The sequence below is a fragment of the Nothoprocta perdicaria genome, unplaced genomic scaffold (genome assembly GCF_003342845.1).
Source record: "Nothoprocta perdicaria isolate Ctin4 unplaced genomic scaffold, notPer1 scaffold_29, whole genome shotgun sequence".
NCBI classification, from domain to species: Eukaryota; Metazoa; Chordata; class Aves; order Tinamiformes; family Tinamidae; genus Nothoprocta; species Nothoprocta perdicaria.
Genome location: NW_020455521.1, coordinates 2,549,654 through 2,569,874, shown reverse-complemented (window position 1 = coordinate 2,569,874; position 20,221 = coordinate 2,549,654). Strand labels below are relative to the sequence as shown.

Sequence of the window (20,221 nt, the reverse complement as noted above, 5' to 3'; positions counted from 1 at the left end):
CGCCAGGGCCAAGGAGGCAAGCAGGAAACCTCGCCTCTGCCTCCTGACCTCGCATGGCCAAGTCTGCACGAGAGGTGTGAGGTGTGATACTGGTGCGAGGCACAGGCAGCAGAACCTCCGCTAAAACATGGAATGAAATAAAAATATCTCATCAGATCCCGTTTAGGCCGCGCAGGGGGGTCGTTTCACACCACGAGCGCCTATTTCCACATATTTCACGACCACCAAGGGGTTGCTTTGGCCCCAGCAGCGGCGGCCTCCAGCGCCCTGGCACSCCGGGGCCGCCGCCATGACGTCTCCGCGCCCGCGGCGCCGCCATTACAGCGCGCGCGCTGCCCCGGGGCAGTAATGGCGGCGGGCGGGCGGGGAGGAAGGAAGGGGGACGCGCGGCGCCCTGGCGGCCATGGCGGGGGCGGGGAGGGAGGCGGGCCGCCGAGGCAGCCCCAGCGGGGAGCCGGAGCGGTGGGGACGGGCCTGTGAGTAAGCAGAGGCGCCGCGTGAGCAGGCACGGCGCGGAGGCAGCGGCGCCATGGCGAGAGAGCGGGGCTGAGGGCGGCGGCGGTGGCTGCGGCGCTGCGCTGCGCTGCGCGCGGCCGGGTCTGCCGCCACAAACCCGTGTGTCGTGGGGAGGGTGGCTGCTGGGGGGCCCTGGCGACCTGGCGGCGGGGGTCAACACATAAACGGCAGGAATCTGTTAAAGTAAGAATGGAAATACGCGGCTTAACTGCAAATAGATTACAGGAGAAGCATACAAGTCATGTCGGAATAGGGCAAGTAGGCTGTGAACTACCTGCTCGATTAGTGTGAGCGGTTTCCCCCGGGTTTTGCAATGTTCTGAGTCCCAGGTTTTGGGAAGGCACTGGAGGGAGTTGTGCTTGCATGCCAGGATTGCAGCAAGGCCGTGTGGCCACCTGAAGCAAACAGCCTCATCTGTCATCCTCCTTGCCCAGGGGAATAAAGCGGTGGGATATTCCCCAGGGGTCTCGAAAACAYAAAACAAGACCTTGTAATGCGGTTAAAACAAGTGAAATTAGTGGAACAAATCCAAAATATGCCAACATAATTTTATACTATTTCTTCGGCACCGAAGGGACTGCCCCCCCAGCAACATTGCCTGTGAAATGATGACTGTGGTTGCTGCTGCATCCTGGTGTTTGGGCAGTTTTAGCAAGGGCCACCGGTTTGGTGCTTGGGAGAGGCTTCCTGGCGAGTCAGCCWGGCAGTTCCCTGGATCAGGGAGCACCAAGGGGGATTTTAATGAGGCCTTGGTTTTGGTCCTATAATCATGGAGTAATTTGGATGGTAGGAGACTGAGATGTCATCTAGGCCAATCGCCTGCACAAAGCAGGGGTTTGGGCAAAATTAGATGAGGTTGCTCAARGTCTTGTCCAGGTGAGTTTTGGAGTGTTGAAACAGAGTTGAAAGTTTGTCCTGACATTAAACCAAATTTTGAAGGCCAAATACCCCAAAGATTGGAAAGATGGAGACTTTTAATCAGTCCAAATTCTTTCACAGATGTTTAGCAGTTTGGTTTTTGTATTTTTGGATTCCAGCTCTCCAGTTGTGCGCWACATAGGGAATTTAAAGGGTAAAAAGCAAGCAGAAAACTATCCTGCTCGGCAGCACAGTTTCCTTATAGTAGATACAAGGATATTTTAAAATATTATTTCTCTATACACTAACAAGACCAAAAAAGGCTGAAAAACTATTTTTACTCTCAAAAGTTCCTAATATTTTACCCAAATAATGATTTAATTAAAGGCTAAGTAGCCGAGTCCTATGTTCACAGATCTGCAGTGCAACCAGCTCTAATTCTATGGCCCCAGCAGTGTGAAGTCCTTCCTGTGCCAAAGCCAGCTCCACTGCCTTTCGTGCGCGGGTGGAATCCAATGTATTAACTGAGCGAGTCAACAAGTTTGATGGAAAGAAGATAGCGAATGTCAGGCTTTATTCATCCGAGCCCGTGCCTGCGGCGTTGCAGTGTTGCTCAGCCTGTGAGGTCAGCCCTTGAAGGAATCCCGACGTTGCTGCTTGCGTGGCTTGGTGTCTGCACGTCCCAGGCAAGGCATATTTTGCAGATGAGTGTTAGATACAGTGAATGCTGCTTAGAGGAGCTTAGGCACTTCAAGCATTTGAAGTTAAGATTCCAAACAGTTCCCTTGCACATAATTTTTAGGGGTGGTATTAGGATAATGTTTACAATGATTGTGTTCTCAGAGTACACATCCTGAGACATCTATCAACATCATGATCAATATCAAAAGTATATACATGGCACTGCTTCTGTTGGCACCTCCAGATGAATGTCCAATGAAAATACTGTCATTATGGAATGAAAAAAAKGTTCATCTCTCTTTAGGAAGGAAGAAGCTTTAGGCAGCTTCTTCTCTTCCCCACGTTGAAAAAAAGAAGACCCTTTACTCATGTTTTATATCAATTAGATATTGTTCCTCTGTGGAATCCCTGCAGCTGATCGGGACTTCTAGGCAGTGAGGTTGCACATTGCTGCAACTCCTTCCATCAATGAAGATTTTATCTGATTGCCTAATCCTTGCTTTTTTACMCCCTTTAATGTGGCCTTTCTGGTTCAGAAGTTAGGAATGTGATGATAGGGCATCTCCAGGGCTTCCCATACACTGTAATCTTCATACCCTTTGAGCGCATCTCACTATTAATGTTGCTGCATGTGTTCAAGTTGCATGCTGCAAGTTTCAARTTGCTTATGATACACAAAAGCTAATTTGTGTGTGTGAGAGTGTTTCTCAAGTTACACTTCATTCAAGTTTTATGGCAGCTGTTCATGCAATTCTGCAGTTTACTTTGCCACTTTTCTTTGCTACTGAGAGGTAGAAATGCAGTATTCATTAAGTTATCTGTTTCCAAACTGTATGAGTATTGTTGTGGCCCACATCTTTAATTGCACTTTTTTATTACAGAGTTTATCAACACCCACAGTAAAACAACAAARAGAGACAGCTTCAAAACAGAAATGAATGTCTGGAAAGCTTCTAACACCTTTAACAGCAGTAATGGAACAGATCTAGCTGTTGGCTTTACATCTTCTGTGGTAGCTGTCCTTTTATTTGGGACAAACTTCGTGCCTGTTAAGAAATTTGATACTGGTGATGGTAAACAAAGTGTTTATACTTTTATTTACTTTATATTTTTTACTGGTAAGAAATTTCTGTAAGTAGAGTTATAAATACTGTCGCAGTCCTGATCCATGGAGCATGTCTTTCTTTACTGTTAGAGTATAAAGCAATAATATATTCTTAACAATGTGGCAAAACTTTAAGATGGGCTTCTTAAAAGTTTTTGTGCACTTTTAACAGTTGTGATRTGCATTTCATAAGCATTTCACAATGGAAAGTGGAATGTCCTTCTTCCTCTATGGGGATGCTAAAATATATACTGACAATATTATTTACACTGCACAAATTGTTGGACATTGGAGTATTGCCCTTCTTTTGTAGACATAAGATAACACAAAAGCAATCAGAAATTGAAGTTTTCATAGTTATATCTGTTGACTCAGTGAGAGAAAACAATTGTTTCCATTTCCTATTTAGAAATTTATCACTTTGCTGTACTGGCTTCCTGTTTCAGTTTCACATTTATGAGAGACATAATCAGTTACCAGATCCCTAGATTAACAAATCTTGCATTGTGTTATTGTAACAGTTACTGCAAAACTGGCTGGAAATAACAATGCTAACAAGTCTTAGCTCAGCTGGCATAAAGTTATAAAGTTAACTGTTAAAGTTAACTGTTGACTCTTAGAGGATTTGCAAAGGTAGAAGAGATGTACCCAGATATTTCCAATTTATTTAGATAGTGAAAAAGCSTATGTGCCAAATAGTGGAAATTAAAATAGCAAGCAGGTTTTGTCCTGCTCAGAAGCTGTGCTGGGTGCTCTTGGGCTGGGAGATGTTGGCAGTAACTTAATACTCTTTCTGTCAGAAACCTGTCTAAATCTCAGAATTGGGGATTGTGCAGTGTTGCCCAGCAAAGTGTCTTTTGTGATTATATGCAGAAAATTCATAGTAAGAAAAAGTGTGATTTTTAATATTCCACTCTAGAAAATATCCTTAAATGTGTTGTAACACACTAATTCCCTGAAATTGGCAAAGGAGATGCCCACATTTCATTTTTATTGTATTATTTCACCTAAAAAGTAATAGGTTAAGGTGCAAGAGATTCACATATGAGATATTATGCTAGTTTTCTGTTTTTAACCATTTGTACACGTTTAATTTTTCTATAGGAATGTTTTTCCAATGGATTCTATGTGCGTCTATATGGATGGTTTCTTTGGTGGTCAACCTCATCCAGAACTGCCCCCGATTTTGGCCCCTGGCTATGCTTGGGGGTTTTGTGTGGGCTACAGGTARGCAGAAAAAGATTTTACTCCTTGAAACACGAAGTAACCCTAATTCTTCATTAAGAAAATAAGGAGTGATAAAAGCTTTTCTATATGTAAGGTGTGCTTTGTTCTTCTTAGTCTCAGCATTAATAGACCTTTACCCTTATAGCAAGTGTGGTGAGTAATGATGTTGCCAGTGCTGGGTGGCCCTGGTTAGTGTTTTCAGCTTTTTGTAGGTAGCAAAAATTCACACCAAAAATATCTTAAAAGATGATATTAAGTCTGTGTCTAATGTATTATTCTGTCTTTTAATCGTCTGATCTTAATTATGTGGATTTTGTATTTCAGGCAATGTTACCGTTGTCCCTATTGTTAAAACTATTGGCTTGGCTCTTGGTCTTTTGATATGGGCTTCCTTTAATTTGTTAACCGGCTGGGCAAGTTCAAGGTGAGCACATATACGTCTTAACTCATGTTCTTAATGTTGCTGTTTCTTCACTAGTGACTAAAGCGAAAATATTATCACTAGTAAGGAGCATTTATCATACACAAAAGATCCTTTTCCCCCTAAGGAAAAAATACTTAGGCTAATTATTTTATTCTGTCTTTTTTGTGTTTCTTCTTTTTCTCAGTAGGAAAAAAATGCCCATTCATATTCATGAACATAAATTGTTGAATAATAAATATGTTATTTGCTAATGGGAAACTAGTACATTGTATTTTTTTCCTCTAGCGTCCAGACTGATAAAATAATTTAACTGCACAAATTAAAAAAAAAGCTGATTTTAATTAGTTTAGAGATTGATTTTAAGAAAACCTATCTTTTTGCAAGCCAGCTAAAGCACTAGTGAAGTACTGCGAATCTGGACCTGAGTAGAATCAGTTGTATGAGTGAAGAATTCCTGGACTTAGTTCTAATTTATGTGCAYGTATGTGTTCAGTGTAATTAAGTGAAACTAGTTAAATATTTCAGGTTTGGTTGGTTTGGAATTGACCCAGAAGAAGTATCAAGACCCATTTTAAATTATATCGGAGCTGGACTTTCGTTGTTGAGGTAAAAAAAAATACTGTTATAATTCATTCCTATAATGCAAAATATCGTCTATTGCATAACAAAGTCTATTGACAACCAGAGGGCAAATAAGGTACATTTTGCAAGTTCATTTACCACCTAAATCATGAGCTATCCATATATAGCTGGTCAGCTCTATATTCCAGAAAAGAAGCAAATCTCATTTCCAATAGAGTTCTGAAAAGGGTATTCATAAACATGGAAATATATTTTTATGGTGGTAGGCCTGTCCAAGRTGAAGCAGAGGTAAATTTACTTTCTTATTGACTAGATGTTTCATATAATTCACTTTACCTAAATCTTGTGAAAGAGGAAAATAATTATCAGTAAAATGTTCAGAAAAATCCTGGGGAGAAAATCTCTGTGAAATTTCCTACCTCACTTCAGTTAGTGGTACGAATCCCTCCTCCTAATGTAGAATAGGACCCCTTCTTAGATCTCTTTAGGAGCATCAGAAGCCTGAGACTTTGCATTATCTCTTGCCCATTATAGTTTCCTGTCCTATAGCTGCTCAGCTACACTTCCAAGAACTCCCAAGCAGGGATTTTCTGTGTGAACTTYAGAGGCATCTCTGCTTATTTGTATATTATTTGTATGAGTGCATATTTTGAGATGAACCCTGAGGAAATAGTGTCTTTGTTATGTAGCAGCATCCATGTTTTCCAGTTGGGTGGCTGGTGAGGTCTTTCTGGGAGGAGATGTATAGCTCAAAATCCCGGGGACAGTAGTCTTACCATCAGCATGGCAAATGGTCCATACACATAGTGCCTGTAGAGAAAAGGAGATGTTATGGTCACATAGACARTGGAGCCCGTCATGAATTTTGCTTCTACTCATCCTTTTTCCTGAGAGCAGATAACCTTTGTACCCTTACGTGTAGTTCATGCTTATGTGAGGCATTCACAAAATAGTAGCAGTGCTGCTATCCCTGCCTGATGGATTTATTCAGTGCACCACCTGCTTCCTGCCTCCTTCTGAGATACTATGGAAAAGCAGTCACCAAGGAAAAAGATCCTGACCAGAAATATTTTCCTGGCAGACTGCACAAAACCTGTGTGTGTCGCCTGTAGAGCTCACAGCGTGTATTTCATCTGAGCCTTCTGTGTGGGACCTGTGCATTTGCTTAGTCCTTCTGGAGGAGTTGACATCTTCTTATGTCTCTCCATTTCAGTAGGAGATGAATCGCTCTTGATGGGGACAGTATTTACAGCTCTGAGAAGCTGTAAATCAGCTTCCCAATCATAAAATATCTTGCATTAAAAAGAAGCAAAACAAACAATGTCAAAAAAAAAAAAAAACCTGCCATTTCTGATTTCATGGAGTTACGTGATTTCACCAAGCTGGGGATATAAGTAGTAACATTTCCCTTCCTTATTCCACCTTATTYACTCATTGCACTGGGCAGTGCACTTTCTCTTTGTACATACACAGGAGGCCTGACTTCCATATAGCAGAAGGCACAAACTAACTTGCCTTGTGAGCATCAGTCCAATTCTGTGCAGGTTTGAAGTTCCATGTAGAATTTCCATGCAAATGTTTCTGTATGTATCTGGCCTGGCACAAGGGCACTGCTGACTTAAAGCCAGCGTTGTTAGCAYGTGACTAGCTGCACATCATTAAAAAGCGACATTTCAATCTCATTATATAGAAGAGAGAACTATGAAGTGATGCAAAGACTMCTGTAGTTCCTTGCTTTGTGTGTGTGTTTTAAGATTTTGTAAAACAGCTGCATTTTAAAGATTTATTGAAGAGATGCTGGGATAGTAATGAAAATGAAATAAGTAATATGCTTTCAAATAGCTTTTGTTTCTGGAAGCTGAGTATTATGTCCTTATGAGCTGACCTGTGGTATTTTTTGCGATTTGTTTCTCTTCACAGTGCTATCATATTTTTTTTTGTAAAAACTGAAGTGCAGAGTTCTTCGGTTTCATTAGAAAGAACTCCATTACTGAGAGAAAGTGTAAGTACTCTAGAGCTGTTATTTTACAGCAGTGAAAATAGGTAGCAGTTTAAAAACAAACAAAAAAAAACCCTTAATGTTAACCAGATTTGTTAGAATTTGTGCTAAACTACATAAAGCTGCATAAATACTTCTGTTTTTTATTTGTTTTGTGGATCTTGTATATCTAGTCAAATGTTAACAAATAAAAAAAGCTTTGTCCTGTTTTCTTTACTGTCAGCTTTGGATGGCTTAGTAGTCCTTTTTCATTTTGACATAGATTATATAAATACTCAGTCTTTTCCTGTACTCTTTTTGGAACTAAAACTGAACTATAAAGAAAGATAATGCTTAGATGAAAGGCAGCAGGGTTCATAACCCTTATCCACCAGATTTTTTGCCACCTTACAGAGCCAAGATTCTCAAAGTGCTTGTTAAAGTTCTCTGGTTCTCAGCATTGGATGTGGCACCAGCTAGAGATGAGGGCCTGSTTCCAGACTGGCTATCACTCCTTTGGGAGTCCAAAGCAGGCAACAAATGYTGGAGAACAGTCCGTTCCCACCGCCATTCCCTATCCCTGCTCTTACTAATGCAGATCAGTTACCAAAATTAAATTGCCAGGTGAATACAGCATCACTCAGAGGTGTATGGTGGTGCTCAATGGTCCTTAGAGGTTCCATAACAAAACACAAAAGACAAAGAATTGGACACAGGGATATTCCAAGTCTTTGTTTTGTGGTCAGGGATGTAACATCCCTTTTGCAAATAGTCCCAGTACTCTGATGGCAGGTGATGGCACAGCAAAAGGTCAGCACAAATTGCAAGTGAAATCTATAGGTGAAATTGTTTATCAAATTTAAGGAAGGACAGGTTTTGAAATTCAGACCCATTTTCAGACAAAAAGAAATGTTCATGGATGCTTTATTTTGTAGCAAACCCAAAGTCCATAGACAGACACTAAACTTCAGGCAGGTAGATCCTTTTCTATAGTTTGTTTCATTTCCAAACATATTTCTATTTTTGTTGTTGTTCAGGGCAGCTTTGTAAATTTATTTCATTTCTCCTTCCACTTTTAATTTTCTAAGTGAAAACTGTTAAATTGAATATGTTTCTGATTTTTTTTTAAGATTTGAATAAAAGCTTATGTTTTTCTGCAGTCTATTAATGTTTCTGAAAATAATTCTGATGACTCGTGGGTGAACAGACTGTCTCCAACAAGAAAGAGAGTCATGTAAGTTATTAACAGTTCTTTTATTGCTGTAGGCCAAGTAGCCAAAAAGGTGATTGTCCACAGAACAAGAGCAGAATTTATGCCCTGTACTGAATCTACAAAAAAGTTATGAACAAATAAATATCAGTTTCTAAAATATTGGTACAGTATGCATATGTGTGTATGCATAGCTGTTTGACTAATTAGGTAATTCTCACTGTTCAGTGTGCTTTATCTTACTGATAAAGTCAGAGTATGAATTACTGTCATATAAGAACAGTATCTGCAGAGTAAAATTAAACAGTAAGTGCATAATTACAGAGCTGGTTTGTATCACCTGGTTAATTAGCTTTCAAATGTAAAAGGAGCCCAAGCTGGCAACACGCTTCCAGATACGAGTTCCACATGTGTGCAGATATAATGCAGATATAATGTGTGCTGCTGAATTAGGTGTGAATATGGTGAGGGAGCAAAAATGGTCCAAGGACCAGGTGGAAACAGTTGGGGCCAGGATGGAGCACAGAGAAAGCCAAGGACATGGTTTTCTGAAGAGGGAAAAGAGGAGCAAGGAGGCAGTGATCCTGGGAATGGTCATGAGGCAAATGAAGACTACAACAGTGAAATTGAAGGTGGGAGGCACTAATCTATAATATGTAATGATGAGTGTTTTAAATATATTTTCATCGGACTTCTACCAGCTTGGCTTTTAAGTAATCCTAGTTAGTTGTTTTTTCTTGTCACTAACTCAGACTGCAGGCTCTTGGARCAAGAATTGTCTGTATTTCTTGGCCAGATAGTTTAGGATGACTAAGCTACTGTTTTGAACCATTTTTTCTGTACAAAGTAAAAGTCTGCTAAAATGTATTATTTTTACAGCATTGCTTGCAACTTTCATAAAGTTTACAGCCATAACCCATAGTACTGGATTTATGTTAAGTGCATTTTCTGTGTCACTAATTAACACTAGGCTCTTCTATCTGATTTTTTTTATCCTTTTTAAAGAGGTTGTAGCCTGGCTGTCGTTTCTGGAATACTCTATGGTTCCAGTTTTGTACCTGTACTTTACATTAAGGACCATGGAAGAAGAAATGGCACTATATATACAGGAGCAAGTCAATTTGGTAAATGCTAATAGATGATTTTTATTTTGCTTCATCACTGCATTGTGCCTTTGCTTTCGTAAAGGCACAGAATGAARTACTTAAACTCAGAAATGTGTGGTGACAAACAACTAATCAGTTCTACACTGTCTTGGTTGTAGTGATAATATTAATAGCACTCATTTTCCCAGAGGTGAATTGTATCATTAGAAAACCAATGGAAAACAGAACAGAAAATGCCAATCTTAACTCACAGTATTAAATGCAGTGGTAATGAATTTGGAAACAAAGCAAGTACTCTCAAAATACTGAGTTCATGTGACTTGAACATGTGATAAACAAAGGCACAAGCTATGGCAGTGGCCAAATTAGCATACCAAAAAAGGAATAGAAGGTGGCTGAACATGACTGAAAGAAATATATAGCAAGTTGAGTAATTAAAAGCTTACAGTTTGGAAATGGAAACCTTTTAATGGAGCTTGTAAGCTTTAACAGTATTATTACAAGCACTGCTCTTCAAACAATTCTCCAGAAGCATTTTCCTTATRGTTTACTGTAAATCAATCTGTTAGTGCCAACAGCTCCTTAAGAGCAGCATGATACAGAGAGSACTGCGTAGCCATAAAAATATTTGTTGTGTCATATGCAATTTGTCTTTTAAACACAGCAACTTAGATATCTGAAGAAATACAAGACAAAATGTCTATTGTCATTGCAGTAGCAATCATGCTACATCTGCTGCTTTACCATGTTGGAAATATTATATCTTTAGCACATATCAAAATATGTTCTGTAAAGGCTTTATTATTGCTAATGTGATCAAAACTGTAATAGGTTCTTCAAGAGAAAAAATGACAAAACGGTGTCTTTCGGGGTGTGTGTTGTATGTACAGTAGTCTTGCCTTTAAATGTACAGCACAAAGGGAAAAACAGGGCTTTGTATGGAATGTAGCTGTAGGTAGTCAGAAGGGGGCAACAGAGTTTTTATAATCTCGAATGAGGATTGTAGCTTCATTAACAAACTTCAAAAAAAAATCTCACAGAGATGCATAAAAGCTTGCAGTGAATGCTAGGGTCAAGTTGGCAGTCCAGCTCTAATATCATATGTATCATGGGCAGATGTGTGCACAGTCAGGCTGACTGCTCTGTTCCTCACAACCACASTTAAACTTTGAATTGCTAGCATAACAGTATTTTTGTCAACAGAAATATTATCAGTGAAATCAATTTAGTTACAATTAATAACAAGTGGTTAGTTAGACTGATTAGTTTTGTAATTTCTCTTTCAGATTTAGATTATGTTTTTGCACACTTCAGTGGCATTTTTCTTACAAGTACCATATACTTCTTGACCTACTGTGCAGTCAGAAAAAATAAACCTCACGTTTATCCCCAGGCCATACTGCCAGGTATGACTGTTTGTTTAATTAGCAATTAATTTCCAATTACTTCTTCTGACCATTTTGCTATGGTTAGTTCAAAATTTGTACTTAACCTTGGAAGTCTATTCATTTGACTTTTTGTCTGTTTTGAAAGAGCACTCTTATTCGGGTTAATTAATTAAGGTTAGGAAACAAAGATAAATTTTGTTCTAATCTGAAATGTGGCAGTGCATACAGTGGATCTTCTGAAACTGACGCTTTGTCAGAGTGGGGGACACATTGCCCAGAAAACCCTGAACTTTAATTAATTGGCTACTTCAACTAGAGTAGCTGATTGTATCCCTCAAGTTTTGATTTAGATTGTCAGAGACAGACTGTCAAAGTAGTTAACGTACTAAAATATTCAGTTCCTGTATTAGRCTGTAAATCTAAGTGTTCCACAAATTGCTTTCTATACTTTCTACATGTTTTTGACTGGATTCTTTTGTTTTAGGGTTTGTTTCTGGTGTGCTTTGGGCAATAGCCAATTGCTGCTGGTTCATGGCCAATCACTACCTCAGTGCTGTAGTCAGCTTTCCAATAATTACCGCAGTAAGTATATGAAATATGCTTATAAAATATAAAATACCGCAGTAAGTATATGAAAATCTGTCATTAGAACTGAAGACTTTCTTTTTCAATTTGTGGGATAAAGTTGAAAATTGGAGCTTGCTGTTCTGTAATATACATTTCCTCTTATTTAGCTTTTCTGTCTTAGCCTTTGTTTTTATAGGAACATATATGATTGACAAGCACCATCTTGGCCCATGTTAAGTGTAAAAACACAGGAGCTGAAAGCATAGATGTTTAGGTTAAAGTAAAAAGCCAAGCTCTGTAACAGTATTAAATAGTCAGTGAATTCAGATGATGAAAACATTGTATACATTCTCTGACCAGCTAGGTAAGTATTTTCCTTTCAGCAGATACTTTGCTCTGCCCTTCTCCCTTTGTGAATTTCATCCTTTAAGACTCATTTTGCTAAATTGAATCACATATTTTTCTCACCACAGTTCTTGAACCTATTAAAAAAGTTATGTATTGCTGAAAATAATGACCTTGTTCAAAKGAAAGAATAATAAATTTTCCTGATGTTATACCTGTAAGGCACAGTACGTTTACAGAAGCTGTGTAAATTGTCACTAGTAGTTTCCTGTTAGTACTGTAGCTTGCCAGTCTAATAGATGATGCTTTGGCTTCRGATAACTTTTGGCAAATGAAAGCTCTTAAGTGTCAAAAACAAAGTTCTGCTGAACRGACATATTTTGTCTGCAAACTAATGAAACAGCATTAACAGGCATTAAGCTTTGTCTCAAGATGCAATGAATCAGAATAAACTCAGTAAAAAAAAGACTCAGGATCATTCTAACTAGAAATTGAAGAACTAAAGGAAAGCAGATTAAGTAACTTTGGTTGTTAGTGTGTCCACAGGGAAAGGATATGAAAACACAAAATGAAAAGTGTAAGGACAGTGCTGGTGAGAAACTGCCTATTTGGACGACAGTTTGGGAACTGCTGCTCTACTTCATCCAGAGAATTTCACACAGCTATTCATCACTTCCTTTAACAATTTCCTTCACTTTTAAAAGGGAACTTAAGTTCTTCTAGCAATATATATGATGGAGAAAGTGAAGTAAAACCCAAGCTACCTTATAAATAAAGATTGGCATTTCCACTAAGAAACAGTAGCCCACAAACACCTTCAACACAAGACATTGTCTCCTGCTACCTCCATCTGTGTCCCATCAGCTATATTGTCAATGGAGAGGGCAAGATTATTATTCAGACATCTGGCATGTGCTTCTGAGAGCAGCTCCAGAGCCATTTTAGTGGGAAGCACCAACATCCAATTTTTACGTCATACTGTGATAATATTTTCCCATCAGTCACTGGAATTCAGATCACTGCTTTCACAGGGGAAAGTATTTCCAGGAATGCCTGGAAATTTTCACTGTATATCACTCTGTTGCTGCTAGGAAATCTCTAAAACAGCGTCATTGATAAACAGTAGTTTTTGTGACCTTTCTGTCTGGCTTTGCATTTTGTCCAGATGCCTGATATCTAGGAAATAGTTTCATGTTCCAGTCTTTTGATTTCACGCTGAGTGATAAATGCAAACTTTGTCCAACTGGTTAGTCATGATAATAAAATATTAGGCAGAGTCATGGTAGCTGCCAAGACACCTGAATAGTCTTTTGAAATGTAATAACAGATGAAAGTCTGTAGTTTGGACTAAAGTGAGGCTTGTCGCTTGGAGACTACTGAAAGAATGTATAACAGCCACTGCAGTTTAATTTAGAAGGAAATTGTGCCTTCTCTGAAAACATCTTGCACTTCTTTAATCCTCCCGGAAGATTTTATTATTTTTTTTTCATAAAGATTTTGGTGATTTTCATACTTTTGCGATGAGCCCTGTAATTATACAGAATAGAAAGGTCTAAATTTGCCATTCAGGCAAAATTCATGAAACCTGAAAAACATAATGAGAAGATGGAAGAATTTAAGGAAATACTGTGATGCACAAGTGAATCTTATTTTTTAGGGTCCTGGCCTTGTTGCTGCAATGTGGGGAGTCCTTGTATTCAAAGAAATCAAGGTAATGCACTGATACCTCACTATTCTCTTCCTTCTGCTTGAATCTCCCTTTAAGAACATCATGACTTGGTGCAGAATTAATTCTCTGAGATTTCTCCTCCTTACATGTGTTAGATAATGAAGCTAAAAGACATACCAAGCCTTCCAAAAAGACAAAGAATCTTGTTTGATGAAGTTTTGCAGAAATGAAGGCCTGAATTCCCAACGTGTATGYGCAGCAGTGGGAGGCAGTGAAGACAGTCAGGAGAGACAGGAGGCAGGATGCAGAGGATAGTCCAMAATCAGTATGTTTGAGTTCCTTCTCTCAGTGAGGGTAGCGGAATGAGCTTCCCTCAAGAAGAGTTGTTGGAAGAACTGTTACCCTCAAGAAGAGTCAGGCAGTTGCAAGAATCACACAGCCCAGTGGATTACAGATTTTGGGGCAAAGTCACCAAAGGACCAAAAAGAAAGGCAGAGGTTAATTAGCCCTGCTGGTTACTGTGTAATGCAGAGGYTCCCAAAAGATCCATAAGTGATGGTGCAGAACAGGCTAATCTCCTGCATRTTAATATACATGGTTCAAATTATTTTTCTCATGGAGTTTCAGCATCAAACACTAGGAGTGCAGTCCTCAGGCTCCCTCAGTTTCTCTGTCCAGGATTCCTAGACTCATAATGTGAATCTGTAGATTATCTTACCTCGTATTTGTAGTGATGCTGTGAAATGCAGGACATCACTGGAGCAGAGAGTAGAAGCTGTGTCTCTACCACTGCAGATGAATGTTGTGTCCACTAGAAAACCATCATGTTCCTTTTCCAAATCTTTGACTCAYATCTTTCATCCCTTCTGTATTTTTTAACATAGTCGTGACATGAGTGTTTAGTACTTAAGGATAGCCTCAAAATAGAATGAAATTCCTTTACAAATACCAAAAGTAAACTTTGTGAATATTTTTTACTACATGTATGGCTGCATGAATTACTCATATTGAACTGCTTTGCGAAACAAGAACACTTGCAGTGTATAAAAATAACATGAAACAAAGCTTACTATTTCACATAATGGGTGTATAATCATAAAATGCCATAGTATAATCATAAAAATCATAAGTCTTTATAATAATATATATAGAATTTTAAATCTAACTCTTAATTCTACATTTYACCTCTTTGTGAAGTGGTATCTGTTATAGCAACATAATCTTTTTCTTTTTTTCTCCCTTTGGTTATCCAGGGACTGAAAAACTACCTGTTGCTCACAGTAGCATTTTGCATCATTCTGGCTGGATCCCTCTCTACAGCTTTTTCTAAAGTTTGAAAGCGTCATTTAGACCGGTAGATGGTGCTACTTTCAAATAAAATCACTGGTAAAGAAGCTTACATCTTAGGACGTTTTGTAGGACATTTCTGTTTCTGCTCCTGAAACCATCCTAAAGACAATATTGGTATACTGCAATAAATTACATTTCTCGAAAGGTAAATTCTTTACCTTACCCTAACTTACCCTAACGTGTGACAGGCAAACAGAGAGAAAACAATTGCTACATGTTTCCATTTGGCATGAAAAAAACTCTTGAAATACATGTTTCTGCATTGCTTGGAACAGTGGGCTTATCAAGAGATTATGTTAAATGAAGCTAACTGACTTTACAATAACTTATTTTACAATAACTGATTTTCTGGTGATCAGGTATTAAACTCACTTCCTCATAAACTGCAATTCATTGGCTATAGTGGCAGATAAAGGGATTTTATTTCTTAATTTGTAATGCTTTTGATGTTTGCAAGATTTCTTACACCATTCTGTCTTACTTTACTATAAAATGTATATTGCAAAATATTCTTTTCGGTATTGATACACAAAAAGATGTGAAGTATTTTTTAAAACTTTTTATAAGTTTTTTTTAATTACTGATTTACATAAAAGCATTATCTTCTAACCATTTCCAATCACAGAAAATTTTAAAGGAAATACAGGAAGAATGCTGCTCTAAAGTAAATATCTAATGATTGCTGATAATCTCTTCTGTTTAGCTACCAGAACATTATGTAGAAATCAGGGCCATGATATAAATAGTTGGATATTATTTTCTAAAATTTCTGTTCTGTGGTACTTTAGAAATAAACATTGCTTTTGTGTAACCAATGGTGTCTCAGCATAAGTATGTGGTTGAAAGTTTGCTTCCAAATAATTTCAGGCATGTTTTTCCATATAGCTTATTCAAGTCTTTAAAAATAGAGATGTCAATATTTATTACACTGAAACATCATGCTAAAATTACCAGATCATTTAGACCACTCTTCTACCCCAGCAGGGTAGACCATCGCTGTCTGTAGTGTGGCACTTGTTCCTTTGGAATAATAATTAGAAGAAGTAGATTTTGCAGGCTCCTCTTTTAGGCAGACTAAGCAGTTTTTAACCGGCCATCCTGCTTGAAAGTCCAAGGGAGCTCTCCCTATGAAGCAGTGTATGTCTGCTGTTCCGTGATCTCCACTGCCATGGAGAACAGTTTCCTTCTCACTGCAGTTAACCTTTGTATATACAGAGCCAGTTGTCCAAACATCCGTTAGCCCTCTCTTCTCTATACTGGACAAGCTCCATTCCCGCAGTCTTCCTTGCTTCTAAAGTGTTTGTCCTTCTTGCTCTGCCCYGAACTCTCTAATCAGGCTAGATGCCTCTAGGATGGATCCCTCTATGGGCATGGGCTCTTTTGGAGTCGCTGGTGGGGCTGTATGAGCTCAGCTCAGTAATCTGGCTCCCCAGCTGTGCAAGGGATGGAAAAGCAACGTTGCTCACGTGGAGTCTCTTCTCCTTAGCTGCAAGCAGCTGTGCCGCATCCTGCGCTGCGGTGAAGGCAGGCAGGCCTGGTCCAGAGCGCCTACCAGGGGCTCCCCTTTGGCTGGTGTCACAGGTTTGCTCAGACTGCAATGGTAAAGCGATGGGAAATGCAAAGTTAATTGCTTGTTGTTAGGGCCTTAATTAACATACGTGTTTGTGAAGGCTCCATTACCAAATTTATGAAATGCTTCACTAGCAGTTGTTTTATTGCATCTGCCTTGCCAATAGTAAAAAAGCACTGCTTGCATCTCTTTCCTCTGAGAAAATCCTGTGTGGTAGATCATCAGGATTTATGGCTTTATTATGTATTTATTCCAAAATATTTTCTAGGGATGTCTTCTTGGAATATTTTAAGTAAATATTCCAAGATACTCATAACTGAGATACTGGTATTAAACATGTCTGGGATAATCTAACATTTTACAGAGTTCTTTATTCAAAACAGCCTGGCAGCAACTGAATTTAGAAAGAGAATTTTCTACAGCTCATATAAATTATTGTGGCTCTGTTTATATCAGGGAAGCTGCATGTTTTTGTATCAGTAGAACAGCTGGTCCAGAATATTTCTAATGTTTCTTTAAATATTTGCTATGTCTAACTAAAGGAAAAATACCAAAGTAGGACCAAGAACAATGTTCCATGAAGCAAATTACATTTTCAGATATTTATTTGGGTCTCACTAAAAAWTTTATGAGAACATTTTTGAAGATAATTTGTAAATTAGTCTATAAATATCTTTGGGAAGAAATTAAGCTTCAAAACTGTTATAGCCTTGGGTTTTTTTTAAGGCCCATTTTTTGTGCTGTTGGAAACCATGGAGGTCTGTATCACCTTTTTAGATTTTCTACACCTATTTATTCATTTCCTATGCTTTTTTATCAATTCATTATCTTAGACTAAGTGTACTATGCATATTGAATCTGCCAGAAAAAAAAACAATCTGGCAAAGGTGTTTGTTCTAAGATTAGTGAGAACCTGCAATGGAAAATTATTCAAAGTACCAGACTTCAAAGCTGCCACCAGAATGCTACAGAAGAGCCTTACAGGTTCAGGTAACTGAGCTGGAGCTGCCTGCAGTATGCCCTGACCTCAGCTCTGTAAATAGCCCAGCGTGTGTTTGTATACAGGCACACAAGCCACACTCTGAAATAGAGACTACTAATCAAGAGAAATCTGGGTGGCGTTGCAAGGAGTCTGAAAATGCCAACTGGGTGATTAGGGTCTTGGAAATTACTAARCAGTAAATAGCGATGGGATCAGTGCAAAAGGTCGGTTACTGGTCTCAAAATTTGKATATAGGGAAATATTTAAAAGACATAAAGAAACAGCTGAAGAATTATTCCGCTATATCCAGGGTTTTTTGCAAGTGATATTGAAGGTAGTCGTTGTGCTGGAGTGCATGGACAAGCAGAGAGGCTTCCCCGTAGGGTGTTGATGCGGAGGTGCTGAGCGAGAGTCATTGCCAGCCAAGAGGGCAGTCAGCCCCTGCCAAGGAGGACACGACAGAGGCCACAGAGGAAAACTCTTCTGGTAAAAGCCGAGTTTGGGAGAGCGTGGGATTTATATTCTGCATCCTATTGGATTGCATGAAGTGGGGCGGCTGGCTGAATCGCTCCCWTCTAACTCAGTTAAGTATTAAGGATTTCTCTTGTCTGAGTTTGGATTCCATGCATCGTTTGGTTGCCTCCCTGTAATGAAAGTAGTTAGTGTTGAGGCAGTTATTTGTATATAAAATTATGATTTCTCTATTCGAAGAAAACAGTACTCATTTTTTAATATTACAGATTTATTTGTATGTAATTCTCAAAGGCCAAGTGAAGTTAAATTAGCCTTCAGAAAGYACACATCTCAAAAGACTAATTTTCATCTAATTCCCATTTGCCTTTATGGAAGAACAGAGTTGAGGGATACCACTTTTTGGCCAGAGTAATGCCATCTCAATCTGTGTTTAGCTTAATGTCAAAAATAGCCTTGTAGAATAGGAGCTTAATTAAGTCCTCTGATGCATAAGTGTTTATTCAAAATTAAATAGATCTATAAGGCAAACTATAATTGAAACATGAAAATCTTCATTGTCCGTTTTAATAGAGTTCTCCAAATTGAAACTACTTCTGTATAAACTTCAACAGCCATGAATATCATGGTAAATAATAATATTATAGTACATTTATAGCTGTTTTCATGTCTTATCAAATATTTGTTGAGTGCATCTTAAACGTTAGTCTTATATCTGATTAATGCATTAGTGAAAAATAGGTCTGTTGCCTTATTGCATTTATTTTTTCTGTTTATAAAAATAAAACTACGTTTACTATAATTGCAGATGCTAGGAAAGGTTGACAAAAGAGAGAAACAATCTGAGGATTTCTTTATTACAGGAACCACAAAAAAGCAGAACTGAAAACATTTGTTAATTTGTGGATGTGTAGGTATATTATTATTCCAGCTTATGAGGAATTTTAATGGCCTGTTTGTCTGTTCCATTTTTTTTTAAGAATATTTCCTTAAAGCAAAGAATGAAAATGAAGTGGTATAGCGTAACTTCATGTGCTGCTAGGAGGTACCTCAGCTGCTAAACTGCTAAGACATTATCTGATATAAACGATGTGAATACACAGAGTTGTTTTAATTAACASTCATAAGTAGCAATTTATTGAGCTAAGAGAACTTTTTTGCTTAACTCCAAAACACTGTCACATCTTTGAAAATGTCATGGTGATAGGAAAACACTGTTATGGAAACATAGAAAATTCAAATATTATTATTATAGCAAGCTATTCAGCTGTAGTTGAATAGAACATTGCCATGTTATTGCAGTGTTATAAATTGTGTGTGTTTATCATTTCCGGAGTTTAGTTCAGAACCACCACTGTGTGCTGGTACTGCTGCTTCTGATTTTCCTAATGGAAATACGGGTAAGTGTTTATTTTGTTTCAGGACGCATAATCTGCCTTTTGAAGTTTCATTCCTAGCAGAAATAATTAATCAGGCTAGGCTTATTTCAAGAACTCTGGCAAACTGGGGGTATACATACCCTCCTTGGTCTAGGAGGGTCACTGGATCCAAGAGTTCAAGCAGTTGTGTCTGCAGAGGAGACATGGGATCCGAAACACTCGTGTCTTGTTTGGTGCTCCCAGGTGGAGATGGGCGAGAGCTCGCAGAGCTCCAAGCACACAGACCCTTCCTGTTACTTGGTAGGATGTTTTCTTCCATAAATGTTTGCCCTGACTAAATGGTATTTTGTCTAATAGACATCAAATGTCCATTAGGTCACTCTGTCATTGTCTCTAACAGACAAAAATGCTGCAAATGGTGCCAAGATTGGTTCAGACCTATTAAAATAATTACAGTAGATGTCAAGAATGGTCAGACTAAAATGCTCAGTGAGGGAAAGAACTGTAGGTTCTCATCCTCTTGAGTGTTTTGGAGGTCCTGAGGTATGAAGTGAGAGGTGAGCTGGGCTCAAGGAGGTTAAGAAGGAATTTTTATTTCCTTTAATATCCACAAAAGTACTGCTAGATTTCTCTCAGCAGTGCAAAATGGTCAAGTGGCAGGAGAACAGACTCACAGGAGGACAGTGGGAGGGCACAGACTCATCAAGAKAAATCTTCCTGAAAATCTTCCTTTCGTGGTGGGAGAGGAAGGTAGTGTCTGCCTGTCCCTGTCCAGAAGAGTTTATTGGCMTGGTATGGAAGGCAGTCTGCTTG

At 38.7% G+C, this 20,221-nt stretch overlaps 1 protein-coding gene across 2 annotated transcripts; it reads left to right on the top strand.

The window, feature by feature from the left end:
* The first annotated feature begins 2,863 nt into the window (after positions 1–2,863).
* TMEM144 (transmembrane protein 144) lies at positions 2,864–15,808 on the top strand. 2 transcript variants are annotated; one of them, XM_026041699.1, is made up of 11 exons: positions 2,864–3,128; positions 4,265–4,387; positions 4,712–4,811; positions 5,337–5,417; positions 7,314–7,395; positions 8,532–8,605; positions 9,587–9,705; positions 10,974–11,093; positions 11,560–11,657; positions 13,645–13,698; positions 14,910–15,808. In XM_026041699.1, the coding sequence occupies exons 1-11, from the start codon at positions 2,990–2,992 to the stop codon at positions 14,991–14,993; spliced, it is 1,074 nt and encodes a 357-aa protein (XP_025897484.1). In that variant the 5' UTR covers positions 2,864–2,989; the 3' UTR covers positions 14,994–15,808. The 2 variants fall into 2 exon arrangements, with proteins under 2 accessions (XP_025897484.1, XP_025897485.1); XM_026041700.1 differs by lacking the exon at positions 13,645–13,698.
* Positions 15,809–20,221: the final 4,413 nt, after the last annotated feature.

Coding starts and splice junctions, on each gene's coding strand:
- TMEM144 (XM_026041699.1), top strand. CDS start 2,990: ATGAATGTCTGGAAAGCTTCTAACACCTTTAACAGCAGTAATGGAACA. Junction 7,396..8,531: donor CTCCATTACTGAGAGAAAGT/GTAAGTACTCTA, acceptor GTTTTTCTGCAG/TCTATTAATGTTTCTGAAAA. Junction 9,706..10,973: donor TACAGGAGCAAGTCAATTTG/GTAAATGCTAAT, acceptor TTTCTCTTTCAG/ATTTAGATTATGTTTTTGCA.